At 40.0% G+C, this 17773-nt stretch overlaps 1 protein-coding gene across 1 annotated transcript in view; it reads right to left on the bottom strand.

The window, feature by feature from the left end:
* Positions 1–17773, bottom strand: part of LOC124722177 (mucin-5AC-like) — a 68204-nt gene that overhangs the window by 13444 nt on the left and 36987 nt on the right. Inside the window, exons 4-5 of the mRNA XM_047247377.1 lie at positions 15567–16336; positions 6726–7055 (exon numbers count right to left, since the gene is read on the bottom strand). Of these exons, the coding sequence (XP_047103333.1) occupies positions 6726–7055; positions 15567–16336 (1100 nt within the window). The remainder of the gene's footprint in view (positions 1–6725; positions 7056–15566; positions 16337–17773) is intronic.

Raw genomic sequence — 17773 nt, 5'->3', positions numbered from 1 at the left:
TTAAGCCAGAGATAAATTCTGCCGAAATTTTTACAAAGGTACAGACGGTGTTTAGAAAGGATAGATTGCATGCAACCGGTGGTGGAGTGTTCATCGCTGTTAGTAGTAGTTTATCCTGTAGTGAAGTAGAAGTGGATAGTTCCTGTGAATTATTATGGGTGGAGGTTACACTAAACAACCGAACTAGGTTAATAATTGGCTCCTTTTACCGACCTCCCGACTCAGCAGCATTAGTGGCAGAACAACTGAGAGAAAATTTGGAATACATTTCACATAAATTTTCTCAGCATGTTATAGTCTTAGGTGGAGATTTCAATTTACCAGATATAGACTGGGACACTCAGATGTTTAGGACGGGTGGTAGGGACAGAGCATCGAGTGACATTATACTGAGTGCACTATCCGAAAATTACCTCGAGCAATTAAACAGAGAACCGACTCGTGGAGATAACATATTGGACCTACTGATAACAAATAGACCCGAACTTTTCGAATCTGTATGTACAGAACAGGGAATCAGTGATCATAAGGCCGTTGCAGCATCCCTGAATATGGAAGTTAATAGGAATATAAAAAAAGGGAGGAAGGTTTATCTGTTTAGCAAGAGTAATAGAAGGCAGATTTCAGACTACCTAACAGATCAAAACGAAAATTTCTGTTCCGACACTGACAATGTTGAGTGTTTATGGAAAAAGTTCAAGGCAATCGTAAAATGCGTTTTAGACAGGTATGTGCCGAGTAAAACTGTGAGGGACGGGAAAAACCCACCGTGGTACAACAACAAAGTTAGGAAACTACTGCGAAAGCAAAGAGAGCTCCACTCCAAGTTTAAACGCAGCCAAAACCTCTCAGACAAACAGAAGCTAAACGATGTCAAAGTTAGCGTAAGGAGGGCTATGCGTGAAGCGTTCATTGAATTCGAAAGTAAAATTCTATGTACCGACTTGACAGAAAATCCTAGGAAGTTCTGGTCTTACGTTAAATCAGTAAGTGGCGCGAAACAGCATATCCAGACACTACGGGATGATGATGGCATTGAAACAGAGGATGACACGCGTAAAGCTGAAATACTAAACACCTTTTTCCAAAGCTGTTTCACAGAGGAAGACCGCACTGCAGTTCCTTCTCTAAATCCTCGCACAAACGAAAAAATGGCTGACATCGAAATAAGTGTCCAAGGAATAGAAAAGCAACTGGAATCACTCAATAGAGGAAAGTCCACTGGACCTGACGGGATACCAATTCGATTCTACACAGAGTACGCGAAAGAACTTGCCCCCCTTCTAACAGCCGTGTACCGCAAGTCTCTAGAGGAACGGAGGGTTCCAAATGATTGGAAAAGAGCACAGATAGTCCCAGTCTTCAAGAAGGGTCGTCGAGCAGATGCGCAAAACTATAGACCTATATCTCTTACGTCGATTTCTTGTAGAATTTTAGAACATGTTTTTTGCTCGCGTATCATGTCATTTCTGGAAACCCAGAATCTACTATGTAGGAATCAACATGGATTCCAGAAACAGCGATCGTGTGAGACCCAACTCGCTTTATTTGTTCATGAGACCCAGAAAATATTAGATACAGGCTCCCAGGTAGATGCTATTTTTCTTGACTTCCGGAAGGCGTTCGATACAGTTCCGCACTGTCGCCTGATAAACAAAGTAAGAGCCTACGGAATATCAGACCAGCTGTGTGGCTGGATTGAAGAGTTTTTAGCAAACAGAACACAGCATGTTGTTATCAATGGAGAGACGTCTACAGACGTTAAAGTAACCTCTGGCGTGCCACAGGGGAGTGTTATGGGACCATTGCTTTTCACAATATATATAAATGACTTAGTAGACAGTGTCGGAAGTTCCATGCGGCTTTTCGCGGATGATGCTGTAGTATACAGAGAAGTTGCTGCATTAGAAAATTGTAGCCAAATACAGGAAGATCTGCAGCGGATAGGCACTTGGTGCAGGGAGTGGCAACTGACCCTTAACATAGACAAATGTAATGTATTGCGAATACATAGAAAGAAGGATCCCTTATTGTATGATTATATGATAGCGGAACAAACACTGGTAGCAGTTACTTCTGTAAAATATCTGGGAGTATGCGTACGGAACGATTTGAAGTGGAATGATCATATAAAACTAATTGTTGGTAAGGCGGGTACCAGGTTGATATTCATTGGGAGAGTGCTTAGAAAATGTAGTCCATCAACAAAGGAGGTGGCTTACAAAACACTCGTTCGACCTATACTTGAGTATTGCTCATCAGTGTGGGATCCGTACCAGGTCGGGTTGACGGAGGAGATAGAGAAGATCCAAAGAAGAGCGGCGCGTTTCGTCACTGGGTTATTTGGTAACCGTGATAGCGTTACGGAGATGTTTAATAAACTCAAGTGGCAGACTCTGCAAGAGAGGCGCTCTGCATCGCGGTGTAGCTTGCTCGCCAGGTTTCGAGAGGGTGCGTTTCTGGATGAGGTATCGAATATATTGCTTCCCCCTACTTATACTTCCCGAGGAGATCACGAATGTAAAATTAGAGAGATTAGAGCGCGCACGGAGGCTTTCAGACAGTTGTTCTTCCCGCGAACCATACGCGATTGGAACAGGAAAGGGAGGTAATGACCGTGGCACGTAAAGTGCCCTCCGCCACACACCGTTGGGTGGCTTGCGGAGTATCGATGTAGATGTAGATGTAGATGTAGAATACCTTCCAGGTTCTCTTTAAAAAAAAAATTGCTGCAACAGCTTTCAGCGACAAAGAAAGGGCATTGAAATATTGGTTAAATGCAGGAGGGGAAAAAACTGCTTGAAGTTACGCAGTGTGCAAAGGTGTTTTCATTTTGTAAAACCAGAGCGTGAACTATACAAATGGAAGAATTAATTACACGAGGTAAGAAATATGCGCCAAACAGAAACCCGAAACTATGTGAATGAAAAACTGTTTGAAGGATTTAGAACTGCTCGCAAGAGGCTGTGCACCCTTACAGATGGAGATCTACGAGACTGGAACCTCCAAATTGCATCAGACATGAACATAGCTAATTTCCAGGCTTCACTGACCTGGCTATGCAAGTTCACGAAATCATACGGAGTACAAAGTCGCAAAATTACCAAGTTTAGGTCACACAAATGTGTAGAGCAGCTGCCAGTGATAGACAATGCTAGAGAGAAATTCATAGCTGACGTAAAGACTAAAGTAGTTGTTATCCCTGAAACTGCTTTTTATAATGCTGATCAGTCAGGTTTCGTGAAACAACTGCGTTTCACACCGTACTTTATCATTTCAGGCTGAAAAAAGACAGAGTCGGTTGCCCCATCAATAAATGCTATGACATATTCATATACGATAATACCAGTGATAAGTATGAGTTGATTCCTGTTTCAGCAGCTGTATATCTGTCTTCAAGAACCACAAGTCAAATTAGGACCAAAAATAAAAAATGGACTGTTTAGTTGCAAAAATCTTGTAAACAACATATCAAAATCTGGAAAAATGGGAAAGAATAATTTTCAACATTTTGTTTGGAACGCATTCCTACCAGCTGCAGAAACTAATTCATTGCTTTTGTTGGATTCGTGGTCTAGATGTAACTATGCTTCTGTTTTTGTAGAGGACCACAAAAAAACCTGTAGATGTAACGTGGAGTTCACCTGGAACTACTAGTGTGATTCAACCTCTTGATAAAGAATTTTTTCAATAGTGGAAAAAATTTTTCAGGAAATTATCAGACAACATAATTTCCAACACCTCTCTCTCATTTCAGGTTTATCAGCGTAACAGTATTCTTAAGCTCCAGTCATTTGTGCATTACCAGTTTTCTTTGCCACGCTTTACGAATTTGATGTAGTAGGTCTGGTATGCAGCGCAATATGCAGAACAAGGGCCGGGACCATTTCTGACTCCATCCCAGTTCTATCTAAACAAAACTAGTGGTTACTGCAAAGTGCCCGACTGCATCAATTTTTCCTTTCTCCTGTGTGCCAGGTGCAAGAAAAATGTTTCTTTTCGTCATTCAATAGACACTTCGCATTTTTGTGAGGACTACAGGGAGTAAACAATGAACTGTTTCACTGATAGTCAATTGTACAACATTCAAACATTATTATAAGGAGTGGCCTATAGAGATTGTTATAAAATGTAGTACTTCAAGACCTTTCATTTCAACAAATTACAAGTCCTCAGTGAGGGAAGTCGTCTATGACATCAAACACTACCATGATTTTATTTTCTCTGCTAGTCACTTTTATCAGAATTAAATGTGCAAGAATTGAACTGTTGACATCAAGTTATTAAAATAAAAAAAGAAATGCTTATATAGTTTAAGCCAGGTTTTCACTGGAGCAAACAAGTTAACAGGAACGAGTGAAAAAGAATTCAGTCTGGTGTACCCAGTAGGCCTCTTGCAGGGCTTTCAACCGGATGCCACTGCAGCTACTTACTCCTCCCTCACCTTTCCCAGTTACCTAAGCAGAAAACTGAGACCTACAGTTTAATGTGGAATCCGAACCGCATGTCTTTCGTCGCCACTCCAACATCTGTGAGAAGTGAATGCTAGGTTAAAACTCAGAGAAAAAGTTGTTGTCTGAACGGGATTTGATCCCGCACACTGGATCGTGAAGCACGCACTTTGCCACTAGACCATTTTTCAATATGACCATTATACCTTACACACGTAGTGGAAACACTAGTTGTGTCACCTCTTGAGATGATGTTCAATGTCAGTAATTAGTGTTCTGTTTATAAATTTCTCCTCCATGGTAACGAGAAGCCAGGGAAAAATAGCAGCCGACATACAAGGTGAATTTTGGACCAGTCCTAAGGAGAGATGGAGATGCAATTCTGTGTAAAGTGCACAATCTCCACACACATCACGTTTCCATACAAATTGACACATTTAAATTCTTTCTTCCATGGTGCGCCATTTTGCATACTCCATTAAGAACAGTGGGCTCGCCATGCAAAATAATCCTCACTGAATAGGTAAGTTTCACATTGCGGCTCTAAGAAGATCGAGTTGCATCCTGTATGCTGAATATTAGCTCCAAAAACTAAAAACTAGTAACACAGCATTCATAGGTAATGTTCGCTACCTTGTGTTCTCTTCCATTCCCTCTAGTATAAACTATTCTACCCATATACAAATGAATGGTAGTGATTTTTCTGCAAATGCTCATTCACACGTGTTTGCTCTCATTCGCTCCATTGAAAAAACCAGGCTTCTTAAAATTGGTGTTGTAAACTCCGGATAATTCCACGACGCAGTGCTATGTGAGTGATTCGCCAAGTTGCGCGCTAGGTGGGCAGGGCTGTACAAACTGTTGTTGTAAGCTGTTCTTCACGCGGCAAAAATTTGTAACTTAAACATTTTTTACAAAATATTTGCAGTGCCTCTTAGCAGCTAAAATTTTGGCAGTGCATTTCTTTTGTCATCTTCTACCTGTGTAGAAAATTTCAGAGTAACTTTTGACATGTCTTATTGGACCATTTCCTTGTGAGTGCCACAAAGCTTTTGAATTGTTTGCAGCATGTGACAAAGATTTTACCCAGATTGAGAAACTTACGAGGCTGGAAGAATGCCAAGTACCTAAGGGCCTTTGGAAAATGTGACACCTAACAATCTATTTGTGGTTACTTTGCTCCAGCCTGAGGACTTTTACATTTAAAAAAGTAGCCGATACACACATTAAAATTAAGAAAATAAATATTTCCAAATGTAGTTGGATTCACATGAAAAAAAAAAAAAAAACTGCACCTGATGTCATCAGTACTGGAGCACCAACAAGATTTTCAAGAATGGGATAACCACTGACATAATAAAGAAGTTCGCTGTAGTGTCACAACAATGTTAACACAACTTGTCAGCTGAAAAGGCAACTACCTACAGCAGATGCTGCCGTATTTGAAAGTAGGTAAAAGAACATTTTCTGAACAATTAATCAATAAAAATTCCTTTGCGCTCTATAGAATTAAAAGAAGGATTAAAAACAATTTATTCACAGGACAGTGCATCTGTAAAGTGCGTATTATTAACAAAAGGGGTGAATGCTTGTGATTTCTTTCATTGGCACCTACCTCATTTTTGTTGATACCTATATGGCATTTAGCACATTCTGCATTTTTCATATTAAAATATTGATTTTCATTGATCTAACGGTAGGGATCTTAGAAAAATTTTGCAACAATTGTGTGACTTCTTACAGTCAATAAATAAAAAATATTTTTGAGGTTTTTTGCATTCAAATGTTTTTGTCAAAGCAATAATAATAATAATAATAATAATAATAAATAATAATAATAAACTAAACAACTCAGAATCTGTCTTTTTGGCACTTAGCCCGTTATTGATTTCCACTCTACAAGATAAAATCACACTTTTTTTCGATCACTCTACTCCCTAATGGATTAAAGGATTGTGAATTTACAGAAGTCCCAACCTTTCCGTCAGATCACTGCACCAGTTCTGCATCACTGCATGTGTAATCTGTTATTAATTTTAACCTGTCCCAAACAATGTTACAGATGCTAATTTTTCCCAAAATTTTATCTTGATGCTTCGTGTATCTGCTTCAGTTCAAGCAACTGTCTAAATTTAACAGCTCATATACGTGCACAATAGTGTACTGGTTTAGTGAAAGCAATCACACAGTTTGTCCATACCAGCTATTATCTTCAGCATAACTTTCCATGAAAAAAAAAAAATCCATAGACTGGAGAAGGAAGAAAGTACTTACTGCAACAGGCTTTGGTGCAACTGTTGTCACCCACGAGCCATCCTCAGCTTTTCGAGAATACGCAACAACATTGTCTTCTTGCGCTTTCACAGTAACTGTTGGGGTGAACCTTGCAAGAGTTGCAATAAGTGGGTACTTTGAGGTAGTTGTAGACTGGGTCCGTAAAATGCTCTCCGCAGTTTCTGGTGTTGGGGTAATTACATTTTGGATGGCCTGTACTGAAGGAGCAACCACATGATTCAGTCGCATTTCACCTAGTACGACGTTTCCTTCGCTTCTTATGGGAAGAGACGTGTTTAACTGGTTGCCAGCCGAACTGGGTACTGCATTCTGCAAAATAAATAATGGAAGGTTTACTTTTTATAAAAAGCAAATCTGAAAGCTATAATGCAATATCATTGTTAAGTGGTGGAGCACACAGCAAGGAGCCAAGCGGTACTAAAATTACTGCTTCTATAGTTAAAATTATTAACCTGAAAACCGGCTATCTTCAAAAATTACTATAGAATTCCAAAATCAAATTTAGCAGAAAGCCTAGAGGCAGGTAATTAATTGATAAACTGGCAGACTCAAAAGTTACATCTATTTATCCTGAAGCTGATTACTGACTGTATATAAGCATATGACTGATTACACATCAAACACCAGCACCTAAGCAACACACTTAAGACAAAATTTTGATAGCAAATGGAAAATTAAAATATACGTGTAATAATTTACAACTAAATTTGCATCTTAATCACAAACTGTTAAGTAGGGGGGTTTGAAGATAAGGAGGGTGAAATCATCATCATCATCATCATCATCATCATCATCATCTATTATTATTATTATTATTATTATTATTATTATTATTATTATTATTATTATTGAGATGTCACAGAAAATGAGTCCCGAACACCAAAAGAGGGCAGTAACAAATCTGTTTTATGGTGTCCTGTACAAAAATGAAAGACTCATATTTTGATAGCTTTGTAAAAGTGATCGATTTGTGTGTCCAGCACCCAAATTCATTTACAAAATGCCAGATATAGGCTAGTGCTATGAATTTAATGATTTTTAACTTAAAGTTATTAGTTTAGTTTCTCACACATTGTCACTTTAACAAGAGTTGCACAATATCAACTACTTTAATCTATTGTTACAATATTCTACAATACAAGATGTAGTGGGTGGGTCTCAAATGTCAATGTTTGACACACTGTCCAATCATTAACAACCATGCGTTTACTTTGATTTCCAGAGACTGTTGAAGAGTGCATCTTGAGCCGATGTGTTTAGCATTCTTTGATTATTTCCTCACATGGCCATTGCCTCTTCTTGATCCAACGTCGTTGTCGTCGACGACGACGACGACGACGACGACGACATCATCATCATCATCAATTTAAATTGTTTAGACCCATAGAGGACCACACAAAGCTAACTACAATCTGTGGTTGCTATTTTTCTTGTCCTTCCAGAATTGTTTCATCCTCTCACTATGTTTAGCTTGACTTTCTTCTGTGCATTTTCCTATAGATCTTTCGGGTTTTTCTTCTGGTGCAACTTCCCAGCAGTGGCTCTCCTGTCTGAAGATTTTTAGATCTGCAATGTCTGCAGATGTGATGCTGGCATTTTTGAGATCAGTTTGAACTTGTTTGATCCAGACTGGTGTTGCTTTTAGCTTCTGTGAGTACATTAGAATTTTCTTTGTTAATCTGTTGTCACCCAGTCTCATTTTGTGTCCATAGAACTTCAGTCATCGTTTGTGGAAGTCTGTTTCAATGTTGGAATATTTTTCTGTTGTCGTGTTTGAATGTAGCCGATATCCTTCATCTGTGACCTTTGGTCCCAGGATTTTGCAAATGATTTTCCTGTCAACTTTTTTGATGTTGTCTAGATGCCCTTCGTAATTGAGGTCTAAGGTCTCGCTTGCATACAGTGTTTCGGGTTTGATGACAGTCGCATAGTGTCGAATTTTTGTTTTGATATTCATGCAGCTTCTGTTTTAGATGTTTGCAATTTTCTTGTATGCTTTTCACATTTTGAATTCACGTGCTTTTTGGGCTAATCTTTCTTTTCCTGAGGGTTCGATGATTTCACAGAAGTATTTGAAGTGATTGACTACATTTATTGTGCCATATTCTGTGATGAAATTTTCTGTTTTGATATGTTTTGTGGCCATAAATTCAGTTTTTATCAAAGGGATCTGGAGCCCGACTTTACCAGCACATTCTTTGAGTACTTCGATCTGATGAATTGCTGTTTGTTCATCCTCCAAGAGGATCACGAGATCGCCAGTGAAGACTAAACATGTGACATTATTGATGTTATCCTGTTTTTTCCTTGCATGATGGGTCTCCAGCTGTTTTGCTTTTTCACTACCTTTTCCCATTCTTTTATGACCGATGTTGAAGAGTAGTGGGGAGAGTCCGTCACCCTGTCCGACACCAGTTTTGATGAGGAAAGGTTGGGAGATTTCTCCACTGAACTTCACTTTGGAAGTTTTGTTGGTTAGAGTTTGTTGGATGAGTCATCGTGTTTTTGGGTCAAGATTGCTTTCTTCAAGTATATTAAAGACAGATTGTCAATCAATGGAGTCGTAGGCTTTCTAAGTTTTAATGTGGATTGTAGGTTGAAAATTTGTTCAGTGCATGATCTGTGTTGTCTATACCCTGTCTGGTATTCACCAATTAGGGGCTCAAGCTGTTCTTGTGCACATTGTAGGGGGCAGGCAGAGAGTATTTTGTAAGGGACGGGGAGGAGGGAGATTCCTTTGTAGTTATTTATGTTAGATTTGTTTCCTTTTTTGTGAAGTGGGTAGATGAGAGCACATTTCTAGTCATCTGGCAGTTTTTCACTTTGTCCGATTTCTTGCACGATCTGTGCGATTTCCTGAAGTGATCGTGTCCCCAGATTTTTCAGTAATTCTACGACGATTCCATCTTCTCATGATGCATTTCTGTTTTTGAGTTTTTTGATGTGGTGATGGATTTCTTCTTGTGTTGGTGGTTCTGCATCAGGTTTTGTGTGCTCTGGGACTAGGTGTTGGAAATGTTTGGTTGGTTTGGGCAGTTGAGGAGGTCGGAAAAGTACAGTGCCAGTTCTTCGCAGTTTTCTTGGTTAGTGAGTGCAAGTTTTCCATCTCGTTTCCTGAAAGTCAGATTTTGCAGTGAGTAACCTTTAATTTTGCTTGCGAAAGTCTAGTAGAAATTTCTGCTGTTGGGATGGCTGACCTCGGATTATTGGGAGAATTTTAGGGAACAGTGGTCCACCTGTAAAGGAAATCACATACAGGACACTGATGCGACCTGTTCTTGCATACTGCTCAAGTGTTTCGGATTTGTACCAGGTCAAATTGAAGGCAGACATCGAAGCAATTCAGAGGTGGGCTGCGAGATTTGTTGTCTGTAGGTCTAAACAACACATGTTGCAGAGATGCTTTGAGAACCCAAATGGCAATCCCTGGAGGGAAGGCGACCTTCTTTTCGAGAAACACTGTTGAGGAAATTTAGAGAACCGACATTTGAAGCATATAGACAGCTGTTCTTCCCCTCACTTTATTTGCAAATGGAACAGGAAAGGAAATTTAGTGGTACTGGGTACCCTCAGCCATGCACCATATGGTGGCTTGCAGAGTACCTATGTAGATGAAGATGTAGATCATTTCTTGGATCATTCACTAATTTGAAATAGTACAAAAGTGTATACAATTTGGACAATAGTGCTTTGCAAAAAATGTGAAGATACATTTTCTAATAGCCAAGAATTTTCATTTCTTTCCAAAATCTTCCAGGGTTTTATCTCATAAAAAATCTAACTGCTACAAACAAACTTTCTAACTGGAAACCAGGAACCAAACATATTACAGAAACAAAAGAGAAGAGGCTGTATCTATCATTTACAATGTTTTTCCATGTATAATTTCAAAAAAACCTGTATAATACCATCATCCAGTCATGCGGACACCATGTACTAACAAGAAATCAAAGGCTCAATGAAAGTTGAGCAATTTTACAACCTAGTAAATTAGTGATGTTACTGATAACAAATAATGAATATATTTATGTGAGAATGAAAAAATACATACTTACAATCAAACAAAACACATGTACATTTAAATACAATTAATACTGACACTAAAAGCCTTTGTAACTCTGAACATATGTGGGCACTACTAATCCTCAAAACTGGTGATCAATGGAAGTTCTAAGCAGTGCAATATATTAGCAATGACTAACATGCTGCAATCGCGCCAAAATATGTCCCAGTGACTTCAATGTCGCAATTACAGCAGACTATGTCCCAGTGACATACGATGTGAAAAGAATTAGAATCTAACAATCTAAGAAACCCGAAAATTGTACAGAAATGGAATCAAATTTCCACCAAGACTGAATACACAAAGATATTCAAACAAAGATGCTGTCATAGGTAAAAGTGTCAGCACTTTTTACAAAATCTATTGCCACAGGACCATAACATCTGCTGCTTCTTTCTGAAGCTGGTACCTTCATCCTGCATCTTGCTGAGGTTACAGATAAAAATTGTGAGAGTGTCTCATGAAACAGAACCTCCTAAGCTGCACAGTAAATTGGACCATATAAAAGTTTTTCCAAAAAGTGATGTAAATTAACATATCAGTAAAAAAAACAACACTGCCACCACTATTCCAAATATGTGATGTGTTGAGCCACACAAGAGCTGGTTATATTTTGCTGTGACACATCACTGTACATGAATCTGTGTACATGTTGCAAAATGCAGTGCATGCAACTTCATGCACCTTACCACATAGTGTGTCAAAAACTGCAAAACATTTAAACCACTTCAGAAATTACAAACAGTTGCAGAAATTATTGTGCTATATGACGAGAGAAGACTTTACATGTGTTACACACATGGAAATAAAATAAAAAAACTTCATAAATTCACATGTATCACAAAACTAGACACCCATAGCTATAAACATCCCAAATCAGTTCAGAAAAGTGTGCCCAACAATGCTACACCTAATTATAAATCAATGGTAAACAGAAAACAGATTTGAAGCACTAGAAGGCTTTTTTTATTAACTTTTACATATAATGACCACCTACACAGATATATTTTATACACCTAGGTATAAGCTTTCTTATTCCCCTAACTAACTTACTGGCGTATGCTTAAGCTCACTTTTTGAGAAAAAAAGCGTCTTTCCACCGTGAACTTGACAAGAAGAAGGGACCGGTTGGTAGGACATGTTCTGAGGCATCAAGGGATCACAAATTTAGCATTGGAGGGCAGCGTGGAGGGTAAAAATCGTAGAGGGAGACCAAGAGATGAATACACTAAGCAGATTCAGAAGTATGTAGGTTGTAGTCTACATCTACATCTACATTGATACTCCGCAAGCCACCCAACGGTGTGTGGCGGAGGGCACTTTACGTGCCACTGTCATTACCTCCCTTTCCTGTTCCAGTCGCGTATGGTTCGCGGGAAGAACGACTGTCTGAAAGCCTCCGTGCGCGCTCTAATCTCTCTAATTTTACATTCGTGATCTCCTCGGGAAGTATAAGTAGGGGGAAGCAATATATTCGATACCTCATCCAGAAACGCACCCTCTCGAAACCTGGCGAGCAAGCTACACCGCGATGCAGAGCGCCTCTCTTGCAGAGTCTGCCACTTGAGTTTATTAAACATCTCCGTAACGCTATCACGGTTACCAAATAACCCAGTGACGAAACGCGCCGCTCTTCTTTGGATCTTCTCTATCTCCTCCGTCAACCCGACCTGGTACGGATCCCACACTGATGAGCAATACTCAAGTATAGGTCGAACGAGTGTTTTGTAAGCCACCTCCTTTGTTGATGGACTACATTTTCTAAGCACTCTCCCAATGAATCTCAACCTGGTACCCGCCTTACCAACAATTAGTTTTATATGATCATTCCACTTCAAATCGTTCCGTACGCATACTCCCAGATATTTTACAGAAGTAACTGCTACCAGTGTTTGTTCCGCTATCATATAATCATACAATAAAGGATCCTTCTTTCTATGTATTCGAAATACATTACATTTGTCTATGTTAAGGGTCAGTTGCCACTCCCTGCACCAAGTGCCTATCCGCTGCAGATCTTCCTGTATTTCGCTACAATTTTCTAATGCAGCAACTTCTCTGTATACTACAGCATCATCCGCGAAAAGCCGCATGGAACTTCCGACACTATCTACTAAGTCATTTATATATATTGTGAAAAGCAATGGTCCCATAACACTCCCCTGTGGCACGCCAGAGGTTACTTTAACGTCTGTAGACGTCTCTCCATTGATAACAACATGCTGTGTTCTGTTTGCTAAAAACTCTTCAATCCAGCCACACAGCTGGTCTGATATTCCGTAGGCTCTTACTTTGTTTATCAGGCGACAGTGCGGAACTGTATCGAACGCCTTCCGGAAGTCAAGAAAAATAGCATCTACCTGGGAGCCTGTATCTAATATTTTCTGGGTCTCATGAACAAACAAGGCGAGTTGGGTCTCACACGATCGCTGTTTCCGGAATCCATGTTGATTCCTACATAGTAGATTCTGGGTTTCCAGAAATGACATGATACGCGAGCAAAAAACATGTTCTAAAATTCTACAAGAGATCGACGTAAGAGATATAGGTCTATAGTTTTCCGCATCTGCTCGACGACCCTTCTTGAAGACTGGGACTATCTGTGCTCTTTTCCAATCATTTGGAACCCTCCGTTCCTCTAGAGACTTGCGGTACACGGCTGTTAGAAGGGGGGCTAGTTCTTTCGCGTACTCTGTGTAGAATCGAATTGGTATCCCGTCAGGTCCAGTGGACTTTCCTCTATTGAGTGATTCCAGTTGCTTTTCTATTCCTTGGACACTTATTTCGATGTCAGCCATTTTTTCGTTTGTGCGAGGATTTAGAGAAGGAACTGCAGTGCGGTCTTCCTCTGTGAAACAGCTTTGGAAAAAGGTGTTTAGTATTTCAGCTTTACGCGAGTCATCCTCTGTTTCAATGCCATCATCATCCCGTAGTGTCTGGATATGCTGTTTCGAGCCTCTTACTGATTTAACGTAAGACCAGAACTTCCTAGGATTTTCTGTCAAGTCGGTACATAGAATTTTACTTTCGAATTCAATGAACGCTTCACGCATAGCCCTCCTTACGCTAACTTTGACATCTCTCAGATAGTAAGTACTGGGAGATGAAGAAGCTTGCACAGGATAGAGTAGCATGGAGAGCTGCATCAAACCAGTCTCAGGACTGAAGACTACAACAACAACAACAACTTCTTGTACTTTGGAAAAAAAGTTAGTCATTTGAAGGAAAATGTGAACTGTACGATAATCTACCACAGTTCTCGCATGCTCAATCCACCTCGTATCGCTTTGCAACTTTACGCCCAGATATTTAAATGACTTGACACTATCAAGTGGGACGCTAGTAATACTGTATCCGAACATTACGGGTTTGATCTTCCTACTCATCCACATTAACTTACATTTTTCCACATTTATGGCTAGCTGCCATTCATAACACGAACTATAAATCTTGTCCAAGTCATCTTGTATCCATCTACAGTCACTCAACTTCGACACCTTACCATACACCATGGCATCACCAGCAAACAACCGCAGATTGCTGCCAACCCTGCCCATCGAATCATTTATTCATACAGAGAACAACTTTCTGAAGGGAAGTTGCTCATACAACACCACTGGATACTCGAGACAATTCACATCGATGGCTTATTCTTTATTTTTTTGGGTAGGGGACGGAGAGAATCACATGGATTTGGGACTTCTCATGAGGTTTCTCAAGCATGCACACTGTTATGGTGAAACAAAATCCCATTCAGTGTCATCTTTGGTAAGGTGTGCTTTATTATTTCAAAAAGCTTTGATAAATGTACCATACTCCGATTAAAATCACTCTATGGTTGATGTTTCATTGAGCCATGCGGCTGGAGCCAGGCAGTTTTAGTTTACTCGAATGCCATATGCTCACACACTGTTTTGTATGTGCATGCAAAGCCTTGTCAAGTGCGGCTTGCTGCAAGCTCATAATACAACCCCCCCCCCCCTTATACCAGCAACAGCAAACTGTCAATTGCAAAGTTGTTGAACATAAGTCGTAGTTGTGTGCACTGACATATTCTTTACAATTGGATGCACTGGCTGGTGGAACATTTCTGTTAACATCTCTCAGTAGTCAACAACACAGATAGTGAGCCCAGTCAGCAAAGCTTCAATGAATTTTTGCCTTTTTTCTGTCACTCAGACCCCTGCCCTCCTTCCATATACAATAACTTTGCTATTTTTCTCTTAGGTTCCTACATATAACAAATCACACAATGCTCTTCAGGTACAATCTATTCCCTTAAAAAAATAAAACAAAAATAAAAAGAATCCAGAACAATTTTACAGATTAATACTGTTCCGTGCAATAACATGCTAAAATGAAGACTGAACATTACAACTTGCATAAGCAGAAGTAACTAAGTAACTAGACAATGGGGGTACTTCATTTAGAGCCTGTACATGACTGTTTACATCACACATGTCAACTAATGTAACACAGAACTGCAGGTACTGAAATACAGAAAGCCTAACAAATCACTCCGACTTCTCAAACCTCAACTAATATCCAAAATTATTCAAACAATAAAAACAATGTGCAGGAAAACCATTATAATCATACACTACATTCAAGGATATTCCCCCTACTCTAATTCTTACTAGTGCAAATGAAGACTCAAGAAAAGTTGTGCCACACAATTTTAGTAAAAACGTCTAGTGCACCTCAGGGCTGCACAATTAAACAAAAAACGTAAGGAAAAAAATAACTTTAATACTGACCTGTGACTGACTCCGATGCCGAGCTGGAGACCGCCCTTGCACTGAGCCTCGGACTGCGGCGGAGGGTGCAAGGGATGCTCCTGCACCCTTTCCCTTTCGCCCTAAAGCTTCTTTGGCTGACCTGTGTTCTGCCAGCAGTCTGTCGAAGTTTTGGCTGCGGCCCGCCACTGCGCGCCGCATCGACAGGGAATGAGACTTGCACGTAAGGGAGCGAGTGCATGGTCTTCCTGTCTCTGGATTCCACACACCGCAATGCTTGTCTGGATCGTACTCTCGATCCCTTGATACTCGAGGTCTTTTCTTCTGCTGAGACTGCCGAATGGGGGGTGAGTGAGTCCGTACGGGTGCTTTTGCAGGCTCTATTACAACGGGAATGGTTTCCAGAACTGCGTCTGGCCCTGGAGCTACTGAAGCTACGGGTGGCCCCAAGTCGGGGTCGTTTGCCAAGGCGGCGGCCGCGTGAGCCGGCACTGGGACCTGCACAGGGACCGAGACCGGCACTGTCAGCGTCAGCGTCACCGGCACCGCCCCCAGAGGAGGGGCGGGGGTGGGGGGCGCGGGCGCCGCGGCCGCCGCTGCTGCGGAAGGGGGATGACCTGTTGAAACTGTGGGCTGCGAAGGTTTCTTCACCTTCAATTTTACATTTCCAGCCCCCGATTTATTTCCAGCTCCTGTTTTGCTTGTGGAGGGCAATCTGTTTGCCAGAACTTTCTCGACCGGTTCTGGTGTTGGCACTGGAGCATCTGGAGGCCTTGGTCTGTGCCATATTTCTGGAATACAGATCATTCAAAAAGTATAGCATTTCACAGAGTAACAAATAACTTAATACGCTACTAAATTCAAACTCTTTAAGAAAGAATTAGTAGATATTCTTCACAAAACTAATCACTGAAATTTTAATAAGCTACATATAAATAATTTAACTAAATAGTTCGATAATCATACTAGGAAACTGATTTTACCATAAAACCAAAATGTTACTATCGAAGTCAGCGTCAAAAAGGCATACACTTCCTCCTATAAACTGGAGACACCACTACAATCATAAATGTATATTCAGTAGTACATCACTTGATGAAGAATGTCACCTGCTGGAGACTGGACAGCAAATTAAGTTAGCTTCTACACTCATGTAACAGAAAATTAAGTGATATGACGAACAGGTTACATTTTATTAGTCACAAACATATTGATCTGTACTAGTTGTCCAGAAATTAGGAGGTTTTAACGTCCCACTGTGAGCTATGTTACCAACAGTTCTTTCACAGGATTGACAAGGGTGAAGAGTGAAGCTGACCATGATCCTCTACATAGTGCCACCCTGACAGAAACCATGGAAAACTCAAATAAGATAGACCATGTAAGCACTATCAGTATTCATTGAATAATTTCAGCGTTTTACTATGGTATCAATTCACTTCATTCCTATTTTTATATCAAACACGAAGATTTTGATTATGTGTCTCCTGCAAGAGCAACATCATTATTCACAACTACTTCATGTATGTCACCCAGATCTTCATGACATTTTCTATGGAGGAGAAATCCCACTCTGCTTAAAGTATTCACCATCAAGAATTCAGTTTGCCTTCTTTCACAATGCAGAACCTTCACATGCTGTACCAACTCTGCACCCAGAGTCTGAATTTAACAAATGAGTACATTCTCCAAATTTGGCCACCTGGAATTCTAGTAGCTATCTATTCTTACTGTCAGGCCCGGTAAATAGGGTGTTTCAATACTTCCTATTATCTACCTAATGAAAGCTATCTTGGTTTTGTTAGAACTTTTGGATGTGCTGTTACAGTTAAAGATTCACATATCGTTATAGTGCAATAAGCTTAGAAAAATCTTCATTTAAAAGTAACTTGCTAATAGTCTGCAAGGTTCTGCTAACATGGGGAGTCTGAATGACCTACGTGGACCGTAATGAAAACATGATTTTCTCTAATACAGAGGTCTTGAAATGCGAAACTTGCTGAACATTAAATTTTGTTTTAAATTTTTACTACACTAAGATCAAACTTTGCTCTAAAATTCTACACAAATACTTAGAATACAGAAGATGGAGTCCTGTTTCTCACAAATGTTCCTTTCCTTCAGATATACAACAACACCAATTATTACTACTACCACGAATACAAAATGCTGCTACTGGCTGTAAAATTTTGATCCAGCAGTTTAATTGTGTAATGTTAACCAGCAGC

The sequence above is a fragment of the Schistocerca piceifrons genome, chromosome X, assembly GCF_021461385.2.
Source record: "Schistocerca piceifrons isolate TAMUIC-IGC-003096 chromosome X, iqSchPice1.1, whole genome shotgun sequence".
NCBI classification, from domain to species: Eukaryota; Metazoa; Arthropoda; class Insecta; order Orthoptera; family Acrididae; genus Schistocerca; species Schistocerca piceifrons.
Note: the sequence above shows the minus strand (reverse complement) of the source record. Positions and strands in the feature narration are given on the sequence as shown.